Below are 25,312 nucleotides of genomic sequence, written 5' to 3'. Positions count from 1 at the left end.
GCAGGCAGATTCGAGATGGAAAATACCAGCGGGCGGCACGCGGAAGAAGAAAAACGAGCCTGTTCATGTTGCGTAATCCCAGTGTGTGCCTGAAGGCTCTGAAAAGGTGAAAGGAGGCAGGTACCAACGTACCGTTTTGTTGGTATGCGGACGATGGTCGTCTGCATCTGCATCGGGATCGGTGATAGCTTCTCCCGGTGTCAAAACAACCAGAGAAGATATGAGGAAACGTCTTCCGGTTACTAACCAGTTTGGATTTATTGCGTAGGGGAAAGGGACAAGTATCTAGGCTGTGCAACGATGAAACAGGGGCGTGAGGGTGGCATCCATTTGCTTTGCTGAGCAAACCCTCGCGAAGAGGCATGCACTCAGCAAAGAAAGAACACACAAGGAGTGAGAAACAACGACCGACTGAATGTGACGGCGCTGGCACTGGTCACAGAGGAGTTGTTCCTCAGCCAGTTTCATGTTTGCAAACTCTATGTTTTCTGTTCTTCTAACCGACTCCACGCGTATACCACATGCTCACCATAAAGGGGCGGAGTCTTCCTATTAAGCAGCCTGTACCGGCAAATAATTAGCCTCATACATGGTCCTGAACTAGGGAAATGACGGAAATGGGGAAGGTCGAACAAAAGGAACTGGTGTTCCGCAAGGCGAGCGTGAGGCCAAACTGCTGGTTTCTACCGTAATCATCTGTATCTGTAGTACTGGGCGCCCAGCGGCGTGTTCCCACTAACTTGTGGTTTTTCCCAGAGGTGGCACCAGTAAGAGTTTTTCTGTCTGTGGGGCAAGAGATCGGAAGTTGCCCCAATTGCTTTCGTATCCCAGACCGGAAACGCATTTCTCCGCATCCCTGGGTTGTCGATTAAGGCAGACTGTGTGGTGCACGAAGTAAGGAAGGCTCGAAGGGTTTGCCCCTCAAGTATCGACGACAAAACGAAACAAAGCCTACAGATGCAGCGATAAGCTCTGTGTCATGTTTGGCTTTGTTTCTACTGAGCCTCCGGGAGCTAAGCGTGGTGCGAGGCGTGGGTCGCGAGGCGCCGCTCATTCTTGAATCCTCCAACCTAGCTTCGAGATGCAAAAGGGGTTTTCACTGGCCAGCTTTTCCACATGGGAATATGAGGTGCTGAGCGTAACATATTGCAAGCTACTGCGCGGAACTTGTCGTATTTATGCCAGGGAGAGCGAACGGCCTCCCATTGCCCACTTGTGAGGCATACGTCTCTTCGCCCAGTTGCATAGCATGCATGGAGGCAATGCACGGTTCCGTCTCTCAGGGAAGGACTCACATATTTTCTCATACTCTAGTGAACGTTCTCCTGAAAGAAGACTCTCTGCAAACTGAATTTTGTAGAATGGCAGAAAACTCCCAGATTTGAGGTTTGGAAGCGAACTCGGTGCTGAGTTGAAGTTAAACTTTAAACCTTCCTAAGAGCAACGATAATGCAGGTAGAATAAACACTATCTCCCTCACCTATGGGAGCCACACTACTCTCTACCTAGGTGAGTTTCAGTCGAACTATCTTCAGTTCTTATCCTGTAGTAAGCCGTAAACCAAGCAGGAAAAATGCACCGGCATTCCACCTGCGGCGGTGAAACCTAGACACTGTTCGAATAGCAGAGGACCTTGCCTTTGCAAACAGAACACATCTTGAGCGGTTGCTCTTACCGCGCAGAGCCACTGATGAGCCGTTGTCACCGTAGCAAATATCCATATAGGAAAATCGAAGAAACCGCATAAAATGGAGACTTCCCTCACAAACGTAAACGGCCGAAAAGAAAAAAGTGGAGTTTCACTCCAAAGGCATTTGACGAAACAATGAGAAACCAGGTGTGAGAGCTAAAGACCAGAGATAAGTTGAAAAGCTACAGAAAAAGAGAAAAAGAGATGTGTCCTGACAAAAGGACGTCCACGAAGCACACGAGCAAGGGTCTTTCTTCTGTATCGCTTGCACAGCGAACGTCTTTCGATTCGCGTCTACTCGCGCTCTTGGTCAGTCGCCTTCCGAATCAGCTTCATCGCCACCGATGGCCTGGGAGCGCAAACGTGTCAGACAGAAGAGGGATAGAAGAAAAGTGGGCGCAATTATAATACAACAACGACGCTGTCCACGCACAGATTGCGGTGAAGGCCCACGCTTTACCCTGCATGAGGTACAGTGCAGAGGTCGTCAACAGCTACGATTCTTTGCGCAGTGTGACCCAGTGCTGCAGCCGGCTCTTGCGCTCCGGCCCCCACTGAGGACCAAACGCCACAGCTGGAACTTTTGCGCTGCAGGCGGTAAACAGTGGGGAACTGAAATTCTCGCGGAGGTCTTCAAGAGACCACTGCAATGGGCTGGGCCTACCTGAAGTCATTTGAGTGTTCTGCCTCGATCCGTACGAGGAGAGCATCGAAAATCTTGGTGGTGTCGCCCGAAGAGCGATTCACCAAGTGCTGTTTGTCGGCGTCGAATGCATACTCCCGCTCGTTGAAAAATACAATTCCTGCAGTCCACAGAAAACAGCACACATCGATTCACCTTCAGCAAGACACCCACAGGGCGGAGCACATCCGCACGGATGCACGTGCCTATCCATGCCCCCTCTTGTCCCCTCCCCTCCTGCGTGGCTTTTGACACCAGCCGTCCTTACTAGGATGTGCAAATCACGGATTCCCCTTTCGAGATGGAAACGCAAATATATATATATATATATATATATATAATATATGACGATCGGAAACGGTTCAACAGTCAATGCAGTCATGGCCGTAGAGAGCCGCACCTGCACCCCGAGATCCCACTGGAACGAAAGCGGGAGAGTGAGTGCGCCGTATGGTGTTTTCTGCAGCCAGAGAACGCGTTGTGTTCTTCTCCAGCTAGCATCTACAAGTGTGGGTAAATCGCATTTCCATCGGGCTTCCAGCATTTCAAATTCCCGACGCGTGGCCCTATTCGCACTAAATTCTCTACCGCAAGCGTCATTCGTTTCGTTCTTCCACGACCCACGTGGACAGATGGAACTGACGTCGCTCACCTTCAAGGCCGTACTTGTGGATGTACACCATAGCGCCGTTCTTTTTGACCTTGGTCACTGTACCGATGGCTTCTTTCGCTCCCTTGTTCTTGAAATACATGTACACATGGTACTGGACGCTGTTGCGGCCAGCAACCTGTGCATTCCGATGCTTCACGTTCAGCAGTTCGCACTGTTGCGACAGCTGAAGGCATCCCGCGCGTCACAAAAAGCCGACACAGCGCGGAACTGCACAACTCCCCGTTGGCCCGATAGGCAAGCGTCAGCTTTCGCCTGGGTGGTTCTTCCCCTGGCCTTTCAAGCAGGATTCGGCGTTCTCTTCCTTCTCTCTATCCCGTCTCCCTTTTTCCCGGCGCGAAAAGCAAGAGGCAAGCACGCTACGGAGCAGTCAAGACAGAAGCTAAAACTCAACCACAGGACTGGACAGTTCCACGCCCCCGGACGCGCTACATGCAACGATATACAGATTGCCAAAGGAAAGATTGTCTGCCTGCACGCAGGCGCGTAGATCTGAGCGGTTTATAGTCGGAGAGAACGGCCGGGCAGATGCCAGGAGCTTTTTGCCCTCCTCTCGACAGAAATACAGAGAAAACCACGCAGACAGGTCAATGAACACGGGGGAAGACAGAGCGTACAGACGCAGGTTTCTAAGGCTGCCAGAGTGCGTCACAGACCGATTGATGCTGCTCCAACCAGCGGCTGTCTGCGGGCCTGTGCACGGCAGTTTTTGCATTGCTTCAATGGCTTCAGACACGAGCAACTGCATGCGAGCGAAAAGGGCTTTCGGACCTTCCTCGCATCTGTTTGGGTTGCACCCGGCGAGAGAACGGTCTCATCGATCTCCTGCTCTTGGCAAAAACGGTTTCCACGTACCCTTTGTTTATTTCGACACACGTGCGGCACCTCTGCTATGCCTATAGCTGCGGCCAGCATCCGGTGGACGACGACGTCGGCGTATCTTCGAATCGGCGAAGTAAAATGGGTGTAGAGCGGCGCTGCGAGCCCGTAGTGATGGAAATACGGACTAACATCGAGCGAAGACGATGCCGACGAGAGAGACGCAGGAAGAGAAGGCTTCGAGGACTGAGCATTGGAAAGGATGTCCCCGGAGCTGAAGTAGACGGCCTGGGAAACGCACCAGAAGAAGCGCATAGAAAAATGACAGGCAACGCCACTACGACCAGGGACCGCTGGCGGGCAGTCCGTTCTTCAAGGCCGCTTGGGAACTTGGGAGAACAGACGAAAAGGAACACAGACAAGAGATTCTCCGCAAAAAAACACGGGAGCTCGCCATTTTGAGCTCCAGATGAGAAGGCGCCAGAACGGCGAGAGAGAACCACAGAATCTGAAACCACACGATCCACGAAACCGGGAACTGACACCGGAACGATTCCGACTCGACGTCTGCGTGATTGAGCCGAGGACGAATCCGGCAGGTGTCCGAAGAAAAACGGACTCCTTTGCCGCTCAGAAAAGGCCGCGAATCCTCACCTGGTTCATGCACCTCGTCGTCAAAATGCGCACGAGGAAATCCAGTTCGGGCGCGGCCTTCGCCACGGCATTCAGTGAAGCCGCTAGCCGCTTTGAAGAGGAGAACCTTGGAAAAAGCACGCACGGAAAGAAAGGGAAGCGCCGCATTCGCTCCTGGTGGAAACGCGAGGAACCTGCCGACTGGCGCAGGCCTTTCCGCATATACACTGGAAACAAAACTCGACCACGTACACGGCCCCTACGGAACAGCTTGGCGCTCCCGAATGCTCTCTTGTCTTGTTCCCCACGCGCGCGACATCCCAGCCAATGTCGCTATTCACACGGGCGCAGGTATAAACGAAGCGAAACGTTTTGGTGCCCTCAGGTACAGGTATGTTGTTGTTGTCTCTCAGAAAAAGGGAAGACCGACGCCACCTCCGTGACGCCGGACTTGCATGCGCTGCACAAGACAAATCTGCGTAAATACACGAGGTGTTCTGAACAGAGTTTCCTGGTTTGGCACCGATTCTCCAAGTCGCAGCCTTCTCAGCGCCTACTCGAAATTCTCGATGCCCCGGGATCTCAGTAGCTCCTTGAGCGCCTCCAGTTGCTTCTCCTTCGGGTCAGGGTGTCTCCGCAAGAGACTGGCTGACGGGAAGTACTCGACAATCTTCTCCGCGACAGTGGTGTTGGCCAGCAGCATGAAATCTTCGACCTGAGACAAAACATCAGACAGTCGCACTTGCTACGTTGAGAGGTACTACCCTCGAGTGTGCAGGGGGGGTAGGGCCGTTGGTGACGGTGTCATCGTCATGGCAGAATGCAGAAACAGCGGTTGAGTGCAGCGCCTCTCCTTTGCAGATGCCCAAAAGCCGGTGTCTGTGAGTCCGCGCTTTGACATTGGCCCAGTGGAGCCTGCGAAATGGGCGAGCGACGAAAAGACATCTCGCCTCCTCGCCGCCTGCCTCTGCGCCGCTCCTCACCATCCGGTTCGTTTCTCTCGCCTGGTACAGCGCGATGTCCGAGGCCTCTTCCTGCACGACTTCTTCGCCGTACCACTCGCCTTCCTGCTTCGGTTCCTTTTCTTTCCGCTCTCCGCCCCGTTCTTGTCGCCTCTTTGCGACTTCGTCTTCCTTTTTCGCCGGCGGGTCCGTTGGGTCGGACAGAGTCCTCGCTTTCGCGTCGCGGTTGTCCTTCAACGTGTCCCGAATAATCTGCACATCTGGGGACGCGAGCTGGAGTGCACCAGCCTCCATGCGTTTGCGGCGAATCACCTTCGAGACGGCGAGAAGGCGGCGCAGATTCTCAGCCAGCTCCGACCTAAAGGAAAGGAGACAGCGACCGCAGGACAAAAGACGGGAAAAAGACAGCGAATGGAGACCGCTGCCGCGTTGAGTGCGCACCCGCGGTCGTTTCTCAGGAAGCGAAAAAATTGCGGCCGACAGCGGGATCCAGGAACATACCGTTATATTCGGTGACTGTGTATGTTTACATTGGTCCAGCTCAAATCGCATACACAGAGACAAATTATAGGAGACTTAGGAGACGGATTGTAGGACTCCAGTTATGAGATACAGACAACAAAGAGGCGGATAGCAGCGGGAAGCTGAGAACGCGCACACAGACGAAACTTGGAGAGGCGCGAGAAAAACGAGAAACGAGGAACCCGACAGGAACGAGAACGCCAGCCTGTCCCCCTCTAGCCTCTCATCGAGGAAAACAGCCTATTTTCTCTACTTCGGTGGGTTCTGCCTTCGGGAGTACGGACACTCGCAGATGCATGTCACAAGTAGGAAATTGGCCATGGATGGTGCACGCACATGAAACGGGGATAACGGGGATAGAGGCATACACACCATACACGTGCATCTTTTGTGTGTATATATACACATGAAGATAAATTCGTATGCAAAGGTACATGGAAAGGTGAGTAGCGCAGGAATGAGAGTGTCGTCTATGGAGATTTAGAAGGCACTGTGAGACTCAGGCGCATCCCTTGAGTTCTCGTCGCCAACCGGCCTTCCTTTGTCAGCCGATTTTCCAGGAAGCGAAAACGGCTTTCTGCTCCTTACTTATCGCTGGGGTCGTCAATCATGTTTTGCGCCTCTGCATAGGTCAGGGCAGCTCGTGAGTGGATGAAAGTCTTGTGGAAAGAAGAAGAGAGAATATCTCCTTCTGGTGTCATTTCCCACAGCACCGAGAACGCCAGGCGATCTTGGTCACCACTGACACCAAAAAGGCAAAAACCGGCAAACACAGACAAACGCAGGGGCCATGACCGAAACGCTGCTGCTCAACGAAAAACAGGCTCACGTCTCTACGCTGCTCGGGAGTCTTGAGCAGGCACAATACACACCAAAAAGGTGTGCCGCATTTCTTCACATGAAACGATACTCATCCGTCGTTAGAGACAGTGATCGACCAAGCAGTTCTTCATAACACGTACACACACACCAAATGATATGCTCATTGATCCAAGTCGAGATATAGGCCGCCAGAAAAACGCGTGTTTTTGTGTCCGTGTAGAAGCGGAATTGGAAACCCCAGTAAAGCATGCCTTCCCAGTGGGCATGTGGCGTACACAAGAGAGCAGAGATCCGTAGTCAAGAGCGAAGGAAGCATGTCCGTGCGGCGCTCCACGAGGTAGACCGTTGTACATCTCTCTGACGCCTCCTCGTCCAACGAGGTACCTGAAGGAAAGACATGTCGATAAATGAAGATCCAGGCAGAAAAGACAGTTTTTGGCTCCACAAACTCAGCCTTTTGCGCACACCTCTCTATCTGTCCTTTCGGTGCATGCATGCACTTCCCCAGAATGTTTGAAATTTTTCTCTCTGCGTAGCCCTTGATACACGCAAGAGAGCGACTCGCTTTCAATCGAGGTATGTTGCCACCCTTGTCTCCACGCCTATATATATATATATATATATATATATATATCGCACATGTATAAATTTACATAAATACATACTGAGAGATAAGTGTATACTTATATGAATGTTGGCACGCCAGTATACAGCAGATTCGATGCTCGTCGGAGACTTGGGCTTTCCACCCCGCAGATAGAGCTTCGTGGGCGTTCTCGCATGTGCTTATTTAAAGAGATGAGGGAGACCTCCGGGTCTCACGGAGACAGTCTCCTTCTCGCCAAGATTCCATATGAAGACGTCAAATTTCTTGTCGCTGTCTCCTACCTTCCTTGAGGAAATACGTGACGTCGGCGATGTGGACTCCAACCTGAAAAGAAAGGCAACCCGAGGCAATCAGTTTTCCTGACTTTCGTCTCGCTGGAAACGTCTTCTTTCTTTAAAGCTTCTCCACCCAACGCGGCTCCCTTCGATGGTCAAACAAACGGGTACTGACGGTGGGGATCGGCGCCAACGTCACGGGGCAGCAAGAACAGAAAGCCATCGAAAAAAGAGAAACAGAAAACAATGTCGGGACGAACAGACGCGCTTGCAGAAAGAAACAGGACGCGCACAGAGCCCTGGAGAAGCGGCAAAGACACGTCTACTTCCTCCCCTATAAGCAAAACGTCTGGGGCTTCTTTCGACGCGTGTCATCCGCTCCAGGAGCGCCCAACGGCAGTGCAATGTCCTCTTGTCTTTGTGGTTCCCTTCTACCTTCAAAGTCGTGGCGCTCTTCCTCTCGGGTTCGTTTGCCTCTTCCGCTCAGAATTGGCAGCCCCTGTTTCAGCCCGCAAAGCTTCTCCGGGTGCATGCGCGGCAAATGGGTTCGGGGTTTCCCCGACTCTTCTCAGCCTTTTCTTTCCTCCTTTTCCCGTTCGCCTTTCCCATCTACCAGGAGCCCCAAGGCAAAACCGGCGCGCCATCTCCACTTCGCTTCCTCTCCCTTCCTCTCCTTGGCCTCTCCTTTTCACCTCGGGTTTCTCTTTTCTCTTCTTCCTCTTCTTCCTCTTCTTCCTCTTCTTTTTCCCTTTCTTCCTCTCGTTTGCCCCTCGTTTTCTTTCCTCTCACCCGGTAGTTCCCGTTCTCCAGGACCTCCAGACTAAGCGCATCGTCAATGTCCTTGCAGCCTGGCGGGTCCACGGAGCAGACGCAGACGTGGCGAAGATCGAGCCGCTGCTTTCTTTCTTCCTCGGGCATGTCGGCAAACGTCCACGTGTTGGGGGGGAGGCAGCGCAGGGAGGCGAGCGAGAAGTCCCGGGAAACGACGCCTGCGAAGGAAACGAGCGCATGCAAAAGGCAGAGAGACAGGAAACACACTAGGAGCGGGCGTCCTTCCTCTGACGCGCCTTGGAGAGGACGGAAACACGCACGTCTCGGCGCCGGTCGTCCCTCTTCCTCCTCTTCTCTCTCGTCCTTTCTCTCTCCTCCCTTTCTCTCTCCTCCCTTTCTCTCTCCTCCCTTTCTCTCTCCTCCCTGTCTCTCTCCTCCCTGTCTCTCTCCTGCCTTTCTCTGTTCTTTCTCCTCTCTCATTCTCGCTTCGCCTTGCCTTCCGCCCCACTGCCTGTCTCTTTTCTTGCCTTGCTCTCGAAGAATGACGTTCGCTTCCGCCTCTGCAGAGCCAAAGTCGCCGAGAATCTCCGTCCAGTGACCCTAAAGAAGAACCGACAGCAGACAGTGCTCATAACTTCATCCAGGCGCAGTCGTGGGTGCATGCGTACACAGTCACATGAAATACGCATTCACACACTTTCAGACGTATTTATACGTCTCTACTTGCACGGAATGTAGGAAGACCGTCTGGAGTGTCAGATCGCTAGGGAATTCTCCGTCGCGCTGTAAAATTCAAAAGGCTACTCAAAAACGTGGATTGCCAGGCGCGTGTCAGCTCCATACGTTAAGACAAACCAGTACACTACACATTCACGTATCTACACATCTGCATAGACAACCAAAGATATACATAGACATACCTATATATATATATATATATATATATATATATATATATAGGTAGATGCACATATATACATGCATAGATGCAGATCTAGACACAGATAGACGCAGGTGGACACGGATGGAGAGAAGTGGACAGAGGTGGCGAGGGAGACAAAGTGCTGGGTCTGCAGGCGAAACAGTTCATTCCGCAAGTTGTTCGTCCTCTCCAAAGCGCGAGCGCTTCTGCGTCAGCAGCAGCTTTGCTGTCTCGCTCTTTGCAAGGCGGGGTGTGCTTGCACATCGACAGTGCTGCGACTCCATACCCGTGGATTGCGGGAAAAGCGGTCCCAGGAGTCAATGACGACAACGATTCGTTTGTTCAGCAGCTGCTCGTATCGTCTGGTCTGCGAGGGAAAGTGGACAGCCGAGAGCCGCGCAGCAGGCGCATGTGGAGACGAAAAACTGAGAGACGCGGAGACCCCGCGAAGAGCGAGGCGCATGCGCATGCACGGCCTCGGGGGGGTGGGGGGTCGCGCCTCGCCAGAGAGAGCGCCTCGCGCCCATAGAAAAGGCACAATGCATGCAGAGAGAGAGACAGGCGGTTGGGGAAGTGCCTAAGTGGCGGGACACAAGCACATCGAGCACGGGCGAGGCACCGCCAGCAGGCAGAGCCCGGTTTCAAGGAGCGCACGAAAACAGAGACGGAAGAAAAGGTCGATAGGGAAGCTGCAGCACGACAAAGCGAGAGGAGTCATTGGCTGCCAAAGAAGTTCCAGCAGAGAGACGGGAACCAAGAGCGTGAAAGGGAGCGACATCGAGGTCCTCTAACGATGGAGAAGCACGCAAGAGATGCAGACCAAGACAAGCTAGTGAGTTGTCGATTCAGCCTCCGGGAAACGCAGATGAATATGCACGGAGAGAACAGCGCAGATGGGCGAGCAGAGACAGGAGTGCGGATCCACCCAGGAAAGTGCACTGTCGGGATGGACAGAACCCGAGAGTAAGACAGAGAGGCCCGAAATAGATGTAGAGAGACAGATTGAGAGAGAGAGAGAGGGGACAGGTAAGGAGGCGGCTGGCAGTGTCCACAAGGGTGGGTGAAGGACAGAGGGAAAAGAAAGGCGTGCGAGTCTGAGAAGCCTGCAATGGCGAGGCAACGCGCGGAAAATAACGAAGCGCACCTTTAAGATGATGTTGGGAAACCGTGGATCCGCAGGAATGAAAACCACCTCGGACGGAAGGCCGTTTGTCGCTGTCTCCGCTGCGTAGACACACAGACAGCCGAAACCTCTGGAAATCTTCGACGCCGCCTGGGCGTGCAGTTTCTAAGCAGAGCCTTCCCATTCAAAAGACACCACCCAGCTCATCACGAACGAGGGTCTCTGCCTGTGTCCCGGCCCGGTGCAAGAAACCGCCAGAAAGGGACGCCCGTTCCCCGAGATCTGCGATCGGGATGCGAAGCCTCGCCCACAGACACAGCTTGTGTTTTCAGGATTCAAAATCAGAATCCCTGTCAACGGAGCAAAACAGGGTCACGGAAAAAAGCGTCGAAAAACACAGCGGATGCGTGCCTCGCCGTGGGCTTTGCGGCGGAGACCAAATGAGCCGACGTCGCTCAGCCTTTCTGCATGTCTCCCGATGAGCCTTACCCCGGAAGGGGTTATCAAATGGGCGCACTGTGCCACAGAATTCGCGTGCGTTTTTGCGAATGATGCCCACGACTCTGCCTTCGAGTTCCCAGTCGCTCGCCTCCTCGGGGGTTGGTTCTTCGTCAGACATTTCAGCGGTGGGAAACACGCGAGCGTCGTCTTCGATTTCCTGGATCTCTTGCTCGGACTCGCGCATGCAGCCCTGGTCTCCGAGCCCCGCTGCGTCCACGCCACTCGCCTCGGCTTGAGTAGACGCTTTCGCGTTCGACTCCCCTGTCTCTCGTGCTTTCTCTGACTGGCTCTTCAGCTGCTCAGCTCCGGGCGACAGAAGCTCGACTGCGACGATGTCGCCTTCCACCGCGCGGTTGAGGTTCTTCTTTCCGCGAATCTTCACTTCTTGTCCTGAGAGACGAAGCGACGCAGAGACACGGACACGAAATCGCGAACGCCTCCAGAAGCGAAGACGCAAAGCGGGGCAGAAACAGGAGAGCCAGAGTCAGGAGGAAGGGTTCTCGAGGTGAAGCAAAGTGGCAAAGAGAAACAGAAAGAAAGTGAGAGAACGAGGCAGAAAGCGAGCAGGGCGAGAACGAGAAAGAGAGGAGAGAAAGTCGAGAGGTGAAAAAGAGAGAAGGACCGAAAAGAAGAATGCTCACCTCCAGAGAGGAGGACGACACCTCGCCAACAGCAAGAAGGCGCCATGCGAAGTTTCCCCTTCTGCAACTTTCCCATCTTCATCTGGCGAGTTATTTCTTCCTCTCGTAAGTGCGCGTCGTAGAACGCCGTTTTCCTCTTCTTGTCTCCGACCTCTCGCCTCTTCTGCGCGGCCGGGTCCTCCTCTCCACCTTCCGCAGCAGCCAGCCCGTCAACTTCTTCCTCTTCCTCGTCTTCGTCCTGAGAAAAAGAGGAAAGGCGGGGGAAAGTGATCCAAAACCCACAGCGAAAACGGCGCAGGCGGCGCGAAACGCGAGACACATGAGAACGCGAAAAGACGAGAAGAGAAACGGAGACGACGTGGCACAGCTGCACATGCTTCCTGAGTTTAAGGAATGCAGTCCACGTCCCACACGCAGCAGGAAGAAGAAGAAGACGATGGTAGAACGAGCAACATGAGATACACGAACCCGAGACGGAAGGAGCCGCGGGCGAGTGACGCCAGGGAGGAAAAGAAAGGAAAAGAGAAAGAGAAGGAGAAGAAAAGAAGATAGTTTGGAAAGAAACACAGAGATGAAATGCTGCATGTTTTCTTCTTGTCTGAAGTTCCTTCTCGACATACCAGCTGAGCCAACTTCTCGCCGGCTGTCGGGTAAAGCGCGCGCATCTCCTCAACGAATTCGCGTACCGTCAGAGCCTCAAGGCCTCGCTGCTGCGCCTCAGCCTGACAAAATCGTCACATTCGCACTCGCATCGCTGTTCTCTTCTCTTCATCTGTCTCTTTCCTTCTTCAGCCCCATTCCTCTTCCCGTCTGCTCATCGCATCTACGCACTCGCTTCCTGTGAAGGCCACCCTCCGTTTTGTCTCACTCGTCATACGCATACATGCATGCATACGTACGAGCATACTTACATGCATACATATACATATATATATTCCTGTCTCCGCGCAGATCAGAATATAGAGAGAGACAGATACAGAGATAGATTCAGACGTCGAAATGTTTATAAAAGTCCATTCGTATGCCTATATTTTTTGTGTGTGTACAACAATATAAGAGTGAAGTGGTACTGGAGATGTTGTAGTCTAATACCGAGTTCCTCGAGTGATTGCAAGACCTGTTTGCCATGGACAAACGGGTTCCCTGTCGATATAAAGACGCAACCCCTCCATTCTCCTCCGCGACACTTCGTGTCGGTCGAAGGGAATGATTCTCCTGATTCTCAGCACCCCCGCAAACAGACTCTGGTTACACTTACTCATCCATACACACAAATATATATACGAAACCACACATATGTATGAATATATATAAATATATGTGTATGTCTTGCGCTGTCTGTCTCAGAATCTCTGATGTTTTCCGGTTCTTGACTGTTGGTTTCCTGGACTCTGCGTCGGGTTTGTCCAAGTCTCTCTCGCCGCGCTTTATCCTCACCTTTCGTTTTTTTTCGTCTGTCAAAATCGTGACGCGCCCAAGGTGGCCCGCGGAGAGGCCGAGCGCGGCGCCGGCAGCGAGGAGGTGATCGGAAAACCAGCGAGCGGCTGCAAAGAGCGAGCGGCGATCTCGGCCTTCGAGCGTCTCGTCTGGAAACAGTGAGCAGCGTCGCAAGCAGGGGCGTCTTTGCCTGGTAGCGGAAAAACCAGATCGGGGCGAGGCCACCAGAGAACGTCGGCTTGAAGAGAGACGAAAGAACGCAGAAGCCGGGCGAGGCTTGGAAACTTTCTCTTACCTTCGAGGCGGTCTACGAAAGTCGCTCTGAACACGTCGTTGGCAAACGTCGCGAATCTTTTCTGCGTGTGCCCGGCGCCCTCTCCTTCCTGAACAGAGACAGAGAACGAAACGGACCCCAGACGCAAAGGAAATCGCGACAGGTACGTCTCATGCGGCCTCGCTCCAACGGCCTGCATGCATACTATCTATCTGTATCTATATATATCTATATATTTGGATGAATGTGCATCTATGCGTATGTAGGCATGAACATATATGCTCGTTTTTAATCCTATCGGCACAAAGCGAGAGAGAAAAGGGGAGTGGAGAAAGATCGCTGTTTCTCATGTGCCATTCGATATGCGCAGTGACGAGTCGTTCAGTTGGGATCACCCGAGGCCTCAGAGAGTCGTCCAGAGGCAAAAGAAAGCTTAAAATGTACCCGCGAAGAAGCGCCTGCGCCTGGCCTGCTGCCTGTTCCATTTGAGTCAGCAGCTTTGCGACAGAGAGAAAGCAGAGTCGAGTACGTCTGAAGGTTCTTGCGTCGGACCTGGAGGAAGAGAGAGGAAAAGAGCAGAAAAAAAACGCGTCTTTCTCGGGCCCCGTTGGTGCCGCATCGCGTCTCGATGGCTTCTCTCCAACTCCCGTCTGGTCCTCAGTCTTCTCGCTCTTCCTCTCTCCCTTTCTACTTTTCTCTCTCTCCTTGTTTCCCTTTCTCCCTGTGCATTCTTCTCTCTTTCTCTCTCGTTTTCTATTTTCTCCCTTCATCTTTCCCTTCCTCCGTTTCTCTGATCTCCTTTTATGTCAGAGAAGAGACAGGACGACAGGACAGGCACGTCGGGAAAAGGACGGCCGTTGGCCAACAGACGAAGCGCGACGGACGTGTTCGACATCGCACTGGAGTGAGGGAGATCGGTTTTCCGTCCATCTCTGCACTACGCGTCCTCTCTTCCTCGCATCTGCGCGGGAGAACCTCGAGCAGAAAAGCAAAGGAGTACTGGAGCGTTTCTACCCCAGAAAACGACAGAGCGAACAGACACCCCAGACGCCCGGGGCTCTCGCCTCTCCGGTTCTGCGCCCCTACCTCTTGGAGGACCGACGAGAGAAGGAGGCAGTTGTTGACGCTGGGGTCTTCTTGAAGGAAATCAACGTGCCGCACAGCCACAGTGGCGTCGAGGAGGAGGATCCGTTCATCAATGTTCAGAAGGCCTGCCGGCGGAGACCAGGCGACAGCCAGAAGAGAACAAAACGGTCTCGGCAGAAGACGAGAGCGGACTGACTACCGGAGAAAATGTGGAGAGAAGGACGAGACGCGGAGGGTCGGGGGAAGGGAGAAACGAAAGGCGGGAAGAGGAAAGAAAAACCCGCACGGCGCGTTCTCGTTCAAGAGCGGCGGGGATCCACGAGAGGCAAAAACGGCAGGATGTAGTGGTGCCCATGTGGAAGCAAGGCTGGCACCCGTTTAGTAACTGGATGAACGCTTTTTACGCCTGATAGTTCCGAAACCCTCAATACAGATTGGTACAAAGAAGGTACCATATCCTCGGTACAAAGCGAGAGGCAGGAACACAGAGGAAGAGACAGCAGCCGCAGAGAGAACCTGCATACGACTCACCTTTGCGCTCAGCCTCGTCTGACGGATCGTAGCAGAGACAACACCCTGCGATCCCACAAGGGAGGTCGTCTCTCAAGTAGATCTCCCTCACAACTTTCTGGATTTTTCCGCGGCGTGTCGCCTTGAGAAAAGTGAGGAGTCGCCGATTGGCTTGTGCGTCACCTTCTTCGCAAACGTCAATTTCCATCTCTCTCTCATCCTCTTCCTCGCGTTCTCTTCTCCTTTCTTTCCCTTCGCCCTTTGGCTGCTCCCCCGCCTCGGCCGCCGGCTGCCGGCCTGCACTCCCCGGCAGCAGGGAGTACAACATGGGGCCCAAAAGAGAAGAAAACGAAGAGAACGGCGGAAAGCAGCGAAGTTGTGGGAGAGGAGATCGCGAAGAAGGTGGGAAACGAGATGGAAATGTGGTGGAAAACGGAAGGAAACGCAGGAGAGCAAGAACCAACGGGAAGAACACAAACTCAACGAAGAGAGAACACCCTATGTGGCACAGAGGCGCGTTGAACGGGGCCCACACGAAGAGAAAGACAAGAACGGGGGGAAGATGAGACGGAGGAGGCAAATAGGAGAAGAAACTTTGGGAAGGAGAAGGGAAGAGTGAAAAGAGACAGAAAGAACGGCAACGGGGCTTCGCAGCTCGGAGCTCGATCTCTCGATGCATGCGTTACACAAAGTCGCGTTTGAACCCCGCCTCAGAGGAGACTGGCGTCCAGGTGGATGTACAGCCTTCTCAGAAACAGATGAACAGGTGAAAAGGGTACAAACGTTTTCCTTTCTGCAATTTAAGAGACAGAATTCCAAACACGATGTGCTGAACAACGTTCTTTCGCCTCTGAACTAGACACGCTCCCGCTGTGATTTCCGCGTGAAAACGCGCCGGGGACTTTTCCTGAGTTCGGCAGCGGGAAATAATCGAGGAAGGATGTCTCGAGTCCTTTGGTACCTTCTTTCTTCGTCTCCGTCTACCGTCTTGCTTGACATTTTGTCAGAAAAGCTCTCGCGGAAAAGCGGGTGCGATTGGCTGAGGCCATTCCAGCTCTGTCGCAAAAACGCGGCGAGTTTGCATGCAAATCTCACCTTTTCGCGGCGTTTCGCTTCGGCAGCTTCGAGTCTCGATGAGCGAGCTGTTTCGTCTCGTTTGCCATCGATTTGTCACCGTCGAGACCGATTTTTCTTCCGAAAAGTCGACAAGCGAAACTCAACGCCCCACTTCGTCTCTCTGCTCGCGGTATTCGTCGCATCCTCTCGTGTTGAGTGTTTTCGATTGTCGAAACGAAGTCGCGCTCGTCCTCTCCTTCCTAGTTGTCATCGGGGACGGCGACCTGCGGCTCTTCGATTTTCTCGCGGGCAAGCATCTTGGAGGAATCAAAATATTCGTTTCCAATGGAAAAAGAGCAATCCGAAAAGTGAGGTGGCTCTGCGTAGCCTCGTGGTGTTCTTCCTCGTCCCTTTCTCGCGGCCACCGCTGTCTTATATTGCATTTTCTTCCCATGTATGTGCGTGAGGTGTAGGTACACCGTGAACTCTGTGGGGTCTGCCGGAGGGCGGAGATCTGGCGTGTACGTACACCTGAGGCCACCTGGCTTCATGGAGATGACGCGGAAGACCCAGCAGCGTCCAGTTTGTCCTTTTCGACTGTTCCGCGCGTGAGAAACGCAGCATCCCGGAAATGCTGGGCGTCTCCTTTCTGTGAAGGTCGAAAAGGCACCTCCGCTCCAGAATATCTGCCCCGTTCACTTTCTTTATCCGTTCCCTCTCCACACACAGACGAACACCGCGGGCACACAGACGGCGTCAGTGATCGTCGCGGTGTCGGTACACCCCAGTTGTCCGCGCAGGTGGCGACATCTACGCAACCGCAAGTTGGCATTCAAGACTTGTCATCCTAGTGGCCCGTCCATTTTCCCTCGTCTCTTCCCTTTCCTCTGTTTCCCTCTTCTGACTCTTTTCCCGCGCCGTTCCTTTTCCCTCCGCAAACATGTACGCGGGGGCAACAACAGCCGCGAGCGGGGGCCCGCCGGGTGAGGCCTTCCCTGCCGCGGCGACTCCTCCCTCCGCTTCTTCTGTGCGTCCTTCCTCGTCTTTTTTTTCCTCTTCCGCGTCGGAAGCTTTCAAGGAGCTGCTTGAGAAGGCCATTCAGATGTACCTGCCGCCCAACTACGACTTTGAAGTTGCGAAGTCGCTGCGGCGGTTGAACGCGGAGCGAAGTCGGCACGTCGCGCTCCAGCTCCCCGAAGGCTTGTTGACGTGGTCCCTGCAGCTGGCCTCGATCCTCAAGTTTTTCTCGGAGACCGTGGAGGAAGTGACGATCCTCAGCGACGTGACTTACGGCGCCTGCTGCGTCGACGACCTCACGGCAGACGCCCTGGGCTGCGATTTCCTCATCCACTACGGCCACTCCTGTCTCGTGCCCACCACGCATGCATCCACTTTCCGCAATGCACGCAGCAGCTCGCAGCAAAGCCAAGCAGACGCAGAGAAAGTGAAGGGACTCGGCTGTCTGTACGTCTTTGTAGACATCCTCGTAGACCCACGCCCGCTGTGCGACGTCATCAAAAAACACTTCTCACCAGACTCCCGCCTCGCGCTGCTCGGAACGATTCAGTATGCCAAATTCACGCTGGTGAGGATCCCGCGAGCCGAGCTGTCTGCTCCGAAAAAACATTTTTTAAGACTGTTGACGAAAGGATAAATAACAAATAGGGGGTACCTGAGATGAGCACGGGTCGAGTCCGTGTTCAACGACTCACGCGCACGTGGAAAGAAATGTGAAAAGGAACCTAGCGAGTAGCATGCCTATGTGTATGCGTGCACAGAGTCGAGCCGAACTCTTTGTTTTCCAGTCCGTCTCTACACGTAGGTATGTGTGGAGCTGTTACGCGGTGTGTTTCTGTAGACAGGTATCTGGGGGAGAGAGGCGGCAGTTGCGGCAAGCACGGGAAAGGAAGGCTTTGAAGGCGAAAGGGAGAGAATGGAGATTTTGTTTCGTGCCTTTCGTGTCGTCTTTCTTCCAGGCTGTCAAGCGTCACCTGCAGCAAGAAGGCTATTTCCACGTCCCGCCGCTCATCCCTCAGAGGTCACCGCTGACTGCAGGGGAAGTCCTGGGGTGCACGTCGCCAAAGTTGCCGGAGCGGAGAAGGACACAACCGGCTGTCGCTTCTGCGAACGACTCCTCTGAATCGCCCTGCCCCGCACCTTCCGCTTCTTCCCCGTCGAACGCGTGTTGCCAAAGTTCTGCCTGTTCCTCGGAGCAGCGGCTGACGCCTCGTGGAAAGACCGACGGCGAGGGCCCCGAGGGAGGCGCAGAGAATGCGGGATACTCGTTGGACGTGGAAGATGCAGCGCAATCGTCTGTCTCTCTCCAGCTGATGCCTCTGAAGAAGGACGAAGACGGGATCGATGAAGTGATCTTCGTCGCCGACGGAAGATTCCACCTCGAGGCGTGCATGATTCAAAACCCGACTCTGCGCTTCCTGCGCTATGACCCGTTCCTCAAGGTGAGCCTTTGCTTGCGTTGGGTCGCGCGAAAGGAAAGAAAGGAGAGCACACGAGAAAAAGAGAACGCAGCGGAACGCAGAGGCTCGCGCTTCACACTGCAGCGCGGAAGAGAGGGAGCAACGCACCACAAACTCGTAAAAATGGCCACGCAAGGCGAAGGACACAGGGGAGAAAAGAAGAGACAGAGAAACGCCAGCAGGCCAGAGGCAGGAGGAAGCGATGACGCTCTCATGCGGTGTCCGAGATAGAAGAACAGACTGCGAGAGAAGTCAGAATGTGGCAGAAAGGGAATCCTCAGAGGAGAGAAGTGGGTCGGACCGTGTCCAACACGCTTTGTCTGTTTACGTGTGCTCTCGGCGGTTCTGCCTGGTTTCAGCGACTGTTCCGGGAATCGTACAACCACGCTCAGCTCCACCGCAGTCGCCAAGCAGCGATCGAGGCGGCTCGGTGTGCGAGAAGCGTCGCGCTTCTCCTCAGCACTCTCGGGCGTCAAGGCAGCGTCGGAATTCTCGAGGGGTTGATGGACCTTTTGGAGAGACGCGACGTGCCGTACTGCGTCATTCTCCTCAGTGAAATCAGTCCCCAGAAGATCAAACCCCTTGCCAAGCAGATCGACTGTTTCGTTCAGGTGAGGGAAAGCGTACGCCAGAGTTTATCAACCCAACGGACCGACCAGGGAAGAAACTTCATCCCGGTTGACGCAACCTCCGCTTGTGTGGGGCTCCTCTTCTTCGACAGGTGTCTCTGCCTTCGTTTTCGCGTGCTGCCTTGTCGTGTCAGCGACAAACTTTCGTCGCTCTCCTCTGTCTCATGTCGCCTCATGTTGTTGTGCTCTACCCCAGGTTGCATGCCCGCGTCTCTCCATCGACTGGGGTTCGGGCTACGCGGCGGGGGGAAGGCCCGTGCTGACGCCCTACGAGGCTCACGTCGCCTTTGGGGACGAAAAATACCGAGACGGTGAGTATCGTTTTTCGGCAAACACGAGAGAAGCGCGGTCGCCTGGCGCAGCGAAACTGTGGCTACACACTTCCGTGCCTGAAAAGCTCTAAAAACTGTTGAGAGAGAGAGAAGAGGGATCAGCAGGTGGACACAAGCGTATTTTGCCCGCCTGGAAATCGCGCGCGAGTCGCTGGTCGCATCCCCAGCGGAAATGTGTCAGGTGTACATACAGCTCCTCGGGGTCGGCTTACACTTCGCCTCGGTATCGGCAAACCGAAACCAATTGTGCTTCGTCGTCCATATGGTGCACCTGTGTCGGGTGATTGGCTGACAGGGAGCGGCGCTAACTGCTGTCTTTTTCGGTTCGCTGCGTCTTTCTCAGTCTACCCCATGGACTACTACAGCAAGGACGGCGGCCCGTGGAGCAACTACAACACGAAAGGTAGAACGTGAACTTTAGTTTTTTGGACGCGCGCGCTGTTTAGAAGGGTAGAGAGGTGTAGGAACACATGCACGCGCGTCGTCTTGGGGGGACTTTTCTGGCCGTTCGTGTCCCAAGTCCAGGTAGCACATTTTTCACGCATCTCTGCTGCTGTCGAGTACCCTCTTCAGGCACTATTTACAGATGTTATTTGCCAACTGCATGCAGTTCCTCGTCACTGCAAGCAAGATCTGGTGCCCCTCTAGTGGTATTTGATCCGACAGGCAGTTCAGGGATGGGCGGGATTTCTCCATCTTTTCCCACGTAGACGTTCATTTCCACCGCCATGCATGCCTACCTCTCCTGAGCCGGCGGTTTGTCCACTTGTATCCAACCTATCGCTGTCCATATGTGTAAGTGCCTGCTCAAGTGCGTTCGTGTCTACATCGCTGGCTGCTTGTCCATGTATCTGTTTTTACGTGCATGCATGCATTTTCAACAGATGTATATCTATATACATATAGCACTGTGGTCATTATGGGCGTGTGTTCCCTGCTGGGCGAGATCGGTTCTCGAGACATGCGGCGAGCCCGCAGAACAGTGCGAACGAAGGCACCGCAAAAGCTCCCTTTTTTGTGTTCATCGGTGTGTGTAAATGAGTCGGATCTGGAAACTCATGTTCGCTTCATGCTCTTGCCGCTTCGTGTGCTACGACGAGGGCACCTCTGGACGGTGAGGAAACCTGTCGTTCGCTCCTGTGCGCGCATGCATCTACAGCTGGTCACCGGAGTGGAAGTCTGGCTCCCGTGGTGTCCCCTCAAGACCGGAAGGCGCAACTTCGGGCGCGACTGCTCGCGCGCCAGAGAGAACAGAAAAGCAATTGAAACGTCGCGCCCATTCGCCTCTCTCGCCGGCTTTCCGCGCCGTCTTCCCCAACCGAGCATGTCGCGAAGCGCAAGACCAATGTGAGAGGGCCCGACCCTGGGCAAGCGCATCCCCGTCAGAGACTCCGAAGGATTTCGACTCGGTTCTTCTCACGGGTGGTGCACAGAAGTCAGAGCTCTGATCCCTGCTGAACGAGCAAGCGCAGGGACGCACACCCGCTGTCCTGCATAGGAAGAGAGGAGGGTATCGACTGCATGCACTATATGTATATATACTGCTTAAATGTGTGTGACAGGTTTCCTGCATATCGGCGTAACGTTTTTCGCTGTACCGTTTGCCTTTCAGTTCCTGTTTAAAACAAACGTCTCGGACAACGGAGACCCGCGACACGTCGAGTTTTTCGTGGGCACTCCCGAGAATCGTTTTTTTCTGCTGGATCTGCGGGGGGTTATAAGAGAGCGAAAACCAGTTCTTCGCGATTTGTCGGCGTTTCCGCCCAAACCGGAAACAAAGTTCACTTCCTGGACAGTGATCAGCGAGATAGAGAATGCGGAAGTCGAGAGCCGTTGTCTTCTGAGCGGTTCGCGGCGCAAGTCGGCGCGATCTGGCGACGCGACATGCCAACCGCTCCACGCTTCCTCTGAGTTCCGGAGTATCAAACTTTTTTTCCGCGAGTTGCATGCAGTTTCGCCACTCGCATCCCCGCCGCAAAAAGCCAAGGCCCCTCGTGCGAGTCCAAGTATGAGTTCAGCTGGAATTCGACTGCAAAGGCAGGTGGTGTGGCATGCGGATCGCGACACCCACCGCGGTATAGACAGTCAAGCGAGCCGCACCCGCTGCGGAAACAGAAACAGCAAAGGTTAGCTGAGCCCCAGAGCTCGCGTTCACAAAACCCGTTGAGGGAAACGCCTTTATCTGAACAACTCGCAGCGACTCGCGAGGCTTCACACTCGCACTCACGAGCGCTTCCTTCTTTCGCACACCCGTGTGCAAAAGACATCAAAAAAAGCTGCAGGCATCCCCGTTCTGTCGTCGGGTTCACTCTCCCTTCCATATTCTGTGTCTCGGAGTTTCCGGAAACCGCCGACACACACACATACACACATACACATACAGAGCTCCACACACACGTCACTGACGATGCGCTTTCTCTGCATGTGTCATGACCGTGCTTCCGGTTCTGCCTTCCCTTTCGTCGAGCCGGGAATCGCCACGCAGACGCCCTCTTTTCCCAGCCCTGGCGTGCCTATCTCCTCTCGCTGTCGCGCTTGGTGTGTGTCTCCATATGCGTTCCTTTCTCTTGCCTCCCCCGGTCTCCTCTCTCCTTTCGTGCGACAGCTCGCCGAGCCGCACCCTTCGCCGCGGGGCGATCCCTGTCCTGACGGGAGAGGCGGGAGCGCGTCTGGGTTCGGAAAGGAGTTGCCGCGGAACTCAAAGACATCTTGCGCCTCCCCCACCCCTCCTCCCGCCCGCCGCGACGGCCCCAGATTCTCCTTGTCTCTCTTTCTTCCCACTTCTTCTCTCCGCCGTTCCTTCCGACTCGCGCGCGTCCGACAGAAACCAGCGGGTCTCCTCCTCCACCCCGTGGCGTTGGGGGGGTTCCCTTTCTCGTGGACGCTTTGCTCTCCCCCCGCGCGCGTTTCCGTCCTTCCCTTTATCCGTATTTGGTTTTGGAGAGCGAGTAGAGGAGCGTTCCGGCGATGGCCACCACGGCGCCGGTCGCGCCGAGCGTGGTGACGGGCGTGTGGAAGAAGATGACGGAGGCGACGATGATGACCACGCGCTTGAGAGTGTTCGCGACTGCGTGCGTGACTTGGTTGACTTTCTCCAGGCACAGGTACGCGACTTCGTTGTACATGTAGTACCAGAAGCCGGAGAAGCACATCTTTGCGAGGATCTGCGGTCCGGTCCAGGGGCTGTCTGGGCCAGTGCTCGCCTCCCAGACGGCGAGCACTTTCGCGCCCTCGGTGAAGAGGGCGAGGGGGAGCGAGATGAGCGACGCGACGATGGTCAAGAGCGCGTACATGTTCGCAGACGACAGATTCTCGCCGACTTGCTTTCGATCTGCCATCGCGCGTTTCGCGAAGACCGCGCGCGACGAGCTCCCCAGGGCGCTGAGGAGCGCGCACCAGAAGGCCATCCACGTGAACGAGAGCTCGGTGACTGACGCCATGATGACTCCCGCGACAATCGGAGCGAGGGAGAGGTACGTCTGCCAGGTGAAGATTTGCCGCAGAAAGATCCCGGACAGCAGCGCCGTGAGGACCGGCTCGGACGCCTTGACGATGTGCGTGAAGCTGACAGCTCCACAGCCCATGGAGATCACCGCGCCAATGTGGACAAAGAAGTGACAGAGACCTTGCGGCGCGATGCGCGTGAAGAAGAGCTCCGCCGTGTGGACCCGCGGGACTGGCCGCAGCCCCGTCGCCCACGCGAAGCAGAAGAAAATCCACCCAAAGAACAGCTGGAACGTCGAGACTGTCCACGGCAGCGGCAGCATGATCAGCGCCAGTTTGTTGTCCAGATTGTACATGACGTTCAGCGCGTACCAGAGAACCAACAAACCGCCCAGCTGGAGATAAAACGTCTGGTCGGGAGACACAGAAAAGGCCTGAGCCTCCAAATCCTTCACCGCGCGCGCTCCCCCGCTCGGGACAGTCCCGTATTGCGCGTGCCCCGCCGACGGCCCCAGGCGCTTCGACTCCTCCATCTTCACAGGGAGAGGACAAAAGCGGTTCGCAGGGATCGAGACGCAGGGACTCAAAAGAGCTGCTACGCGTCTAGGTGGTGAGCGCCAGCAAGTATGCGCACGCGGCCACAGTCGAAACGGGGTCGGAGACGCGAGACAACGCGCGGTGGGAGAGACGACGAAGCGTAGGCTTCAAAAAAGCAGAACAGGCGTTAACCCTCGGAGAGTTGTGTGAAGAATGCGCGCGGGTCTGCAGGCGAAGGCGACGAAAACGCGCGAGGGGCTCCTCAGAGAAAAGGCCAAAAAACCCCGGGACCGCGAGAACTGAGGAGACACCTGCGGGAGAAAAAGATATCGGGGAGAGGCAAATCGTCGGGGTTTTCCCGGTGACCCGCGTGCCCATGTCTCCGGGAATCGCCGCGCCGCGAACCACCCTCTCTCTTCTCACTGCCTTCCTCTCTGTGTGCAGTCCCGCGTCTTGCCACAAACGTCTGAGTCCGTCGAGCGTGTGGTTCCGAAGACTCGCAGAGGAAGCCCAAGAGCGCGCAGGTCGCCGGAAATCTCAAAAAGAGGAAAATGCGGGACGGAGGAGAACTCGAGCAGTGACGCGGGGCCAGCGAGGGGCGAGAGCGGAGACGTAGAGCCGAAAGGACGCAGGCGTTCCAGATCGGAGAGTGATTTGCGACCGGGAAGGGAGGGAAAGAACAAAGGAGCTGAGCATCGCCTTGGCAACGATGCAGGAGATACGAGGGAAGTTTGGACGGCGATCAGAAACGGTCGAGAACACTTTTGAGGGGCGTCGGGTGTGCGTGTGGAAGAAGTTGAAGAATCTGTCTTCCGCAGTTGTCTTGGCGTTGCGGATTTTCCAGCGAGACAACGCAGTTGAAAGGGGAGTGGGAAGCCGGAGACGAAACGCAGAATGAACAGCGAAAAAGAACTTGGCCGTGTCTCCTCGCCTTTTCCGCGCGCAACAGTCATTACCCACTTGGTCCACGCCGCGTATAAACGCACCACGGACACAGGACGAACACGCGGTCCCCGCGAAGTGGTTTTGCTTGTCACTTGTAAAAAAACCGTCCCCCGATCGTCAAAGGGCTGTGTTTCCCGTGGTTTTTCCAAGTATGGGAGAACGTCGCGCGTCCTCTTTGTCTCTGCAGAGACACAACTCCACCTTCCCTCTGGCGCCGCTCTTGCCCCGTGTCTCCGCAACGCCGCAACGGCCCTCTCCCCCCGCCCTACACGATGCGCGGCGCGAGTGTGTGGACGGCGTGTGTGGACGGCGTGTGTGGACGGCGTGTGTGTGTGTAAGCGCGCTGGGTCAAAATGCGTCTCTGGCCGTGTTCTGTTTCCCGCCTCTTCTCTTCTGTCGATCTAAGAATGCGCTTTGTGTCACGACGGCCTCTGGACTGTCCAAAAGGCCTTTTGCTAGGCCGAATAAAGCGCAGGAAGGTACCCACGGCGCGATATGGCTGTGACGGCACGGACGCGGACGGAAGACGCAACAGCTGCGTTTGACGCACGCACACACTGGTAGACGCGAGGTCCCAGCGGTCGTGTGCGCTCGCGCCGACGCTTCGCGGAGATGCGCGGCACCCACATTTCTCGCGTTCGCATAAGAGGAAACCAGAAGCGAAATCAGGAACGTTGCGGATGAACGGAAAGTCTTCGACGCAGTGCGAGTCGATGCCCGTTGAAAGCGAGACAGCGGGGAAGACCCGAAAGACAATCCGGAGCTTGCGACATGAACGCGGCGACTCAGATTGTCAGAAGCGCTCTCACTAGGGGCGCAGTGTATGCACAGCTAACTCTGCGCTTTTCCGTGGAAGCCTGCCGAGCTCGAGAGGCAACCGGTTTCTGGGTGAAACGGTGACACGGCCTTCGGCGGGGGAGGAAACAAAACAGTAGGGGGTCCGGG

At 54.9% G+C, this 25,312-nt stretch overlaps 3 protein-coding genes across 3 annotated transcripts; 1 reads left to right on the top strand and 2 right to left on the bottom strand.

Annotated features, from left to right (window-relative positions):
• Window positions 1-1,984: 1,984 nt before the first annotated feature.
• Window positions 1,985-15,275, bottom strand: NCLIV_026230 (DIS3-like exonuclease 1, related; the record flags this gene model as incomplete). Its single annotated transcript, XM_003882817.1, has 22 exons — window positions 1,985-2,039; window positions 2,355-2,493; window positions 3,025-3,208; window positions 3,898-4,149; window positions 4,516-4,621; window positions 5,052-5,209; window positions 5,478-5,814; window positions 6,567-6,719; window positions 7,076-7,184; window positions 7,689-7,731; window positions 8,472-8,671; window positions 8,774-9,053; window positions 9,662-9,742; window positions 10,520-10,599; window positions 10,988-11,389; window positions 11,641-11,878; window positions 12,261-12,362; window positions 13,078-13,226; window positions 13,373-13,460; window positions 13,796-13,903; window positions 14,438-14,562; window positions 14,969-15,275. The coding sequence occupies 22 exons, from the start codon at window positions 15,273-15,275 to the stop codon at window positions 1,985-1,987; spliced, it is 3,696 nt and encodes a 1,231-aa protein (XP_003882866.1).
• Window positions 15,276-16,943: 1,668 nt separating this feature from the next.
• NCLIV_026220 (putative diphthamide synthesis domain-containing protein) lies at window positions 16,944-20,707 on the top strand (the record flags this gene model as incomplete). Its single annotated transcript, XM_003882816.1, has 6 exons — window positions 16,944-17,588; window positions 17,980-18,462; window positions 18,840-19,091; window positions 19,306-19,420; window positions 19,785-19,844; window positions 20,601-20,707. The coding sequence occupies 6 exons, from the start codon at window positions 16,944-16,946 to the stop codon at window positions 20,705-20,707; spliced, it is 1,662 nt and encodes a 553-aa protein (XP_003882865.1).
• Window positions 20,708-22,362: 1,655 nt separating this feature from the next.
• On the bottom strand, window positions 22,363-23,418 carry NCLIV_026210 (hypothetical protein; the record flags this gene model as incomplete). Its single annotated transcript, XM_003882815.1, has 1 exon — window positions 22,363-23,418. The coding sequence occupies one exon, from the start codon at window positions 23,416-23,418 to the stop codon at window positions 22,363-22,365; it is 1,056 nt and encodes a 351-aa protein (XP_003882864.1).
• Between the last annotated feature and the right edge of the window lie 1,894 nt (window positions 23,419-25,312).

The sequence above is a fragment of the Neospora caninum genome, chromosome VIIb (genome assembly GCF_000208865.1).
Source record: "Neospora caninum Liverpool complete genome, chromosome VIIb".
Taxonomy (NCBI): domain Eukaryota; phylum Apicomplexa; class Conoidasida; order Eucoccidiorida; family Sarcocystidae; genus Neospora; species Neospora caninum.
This window is presented reverse-complemented; position numbering and strand designations above follow the sequence as displayed.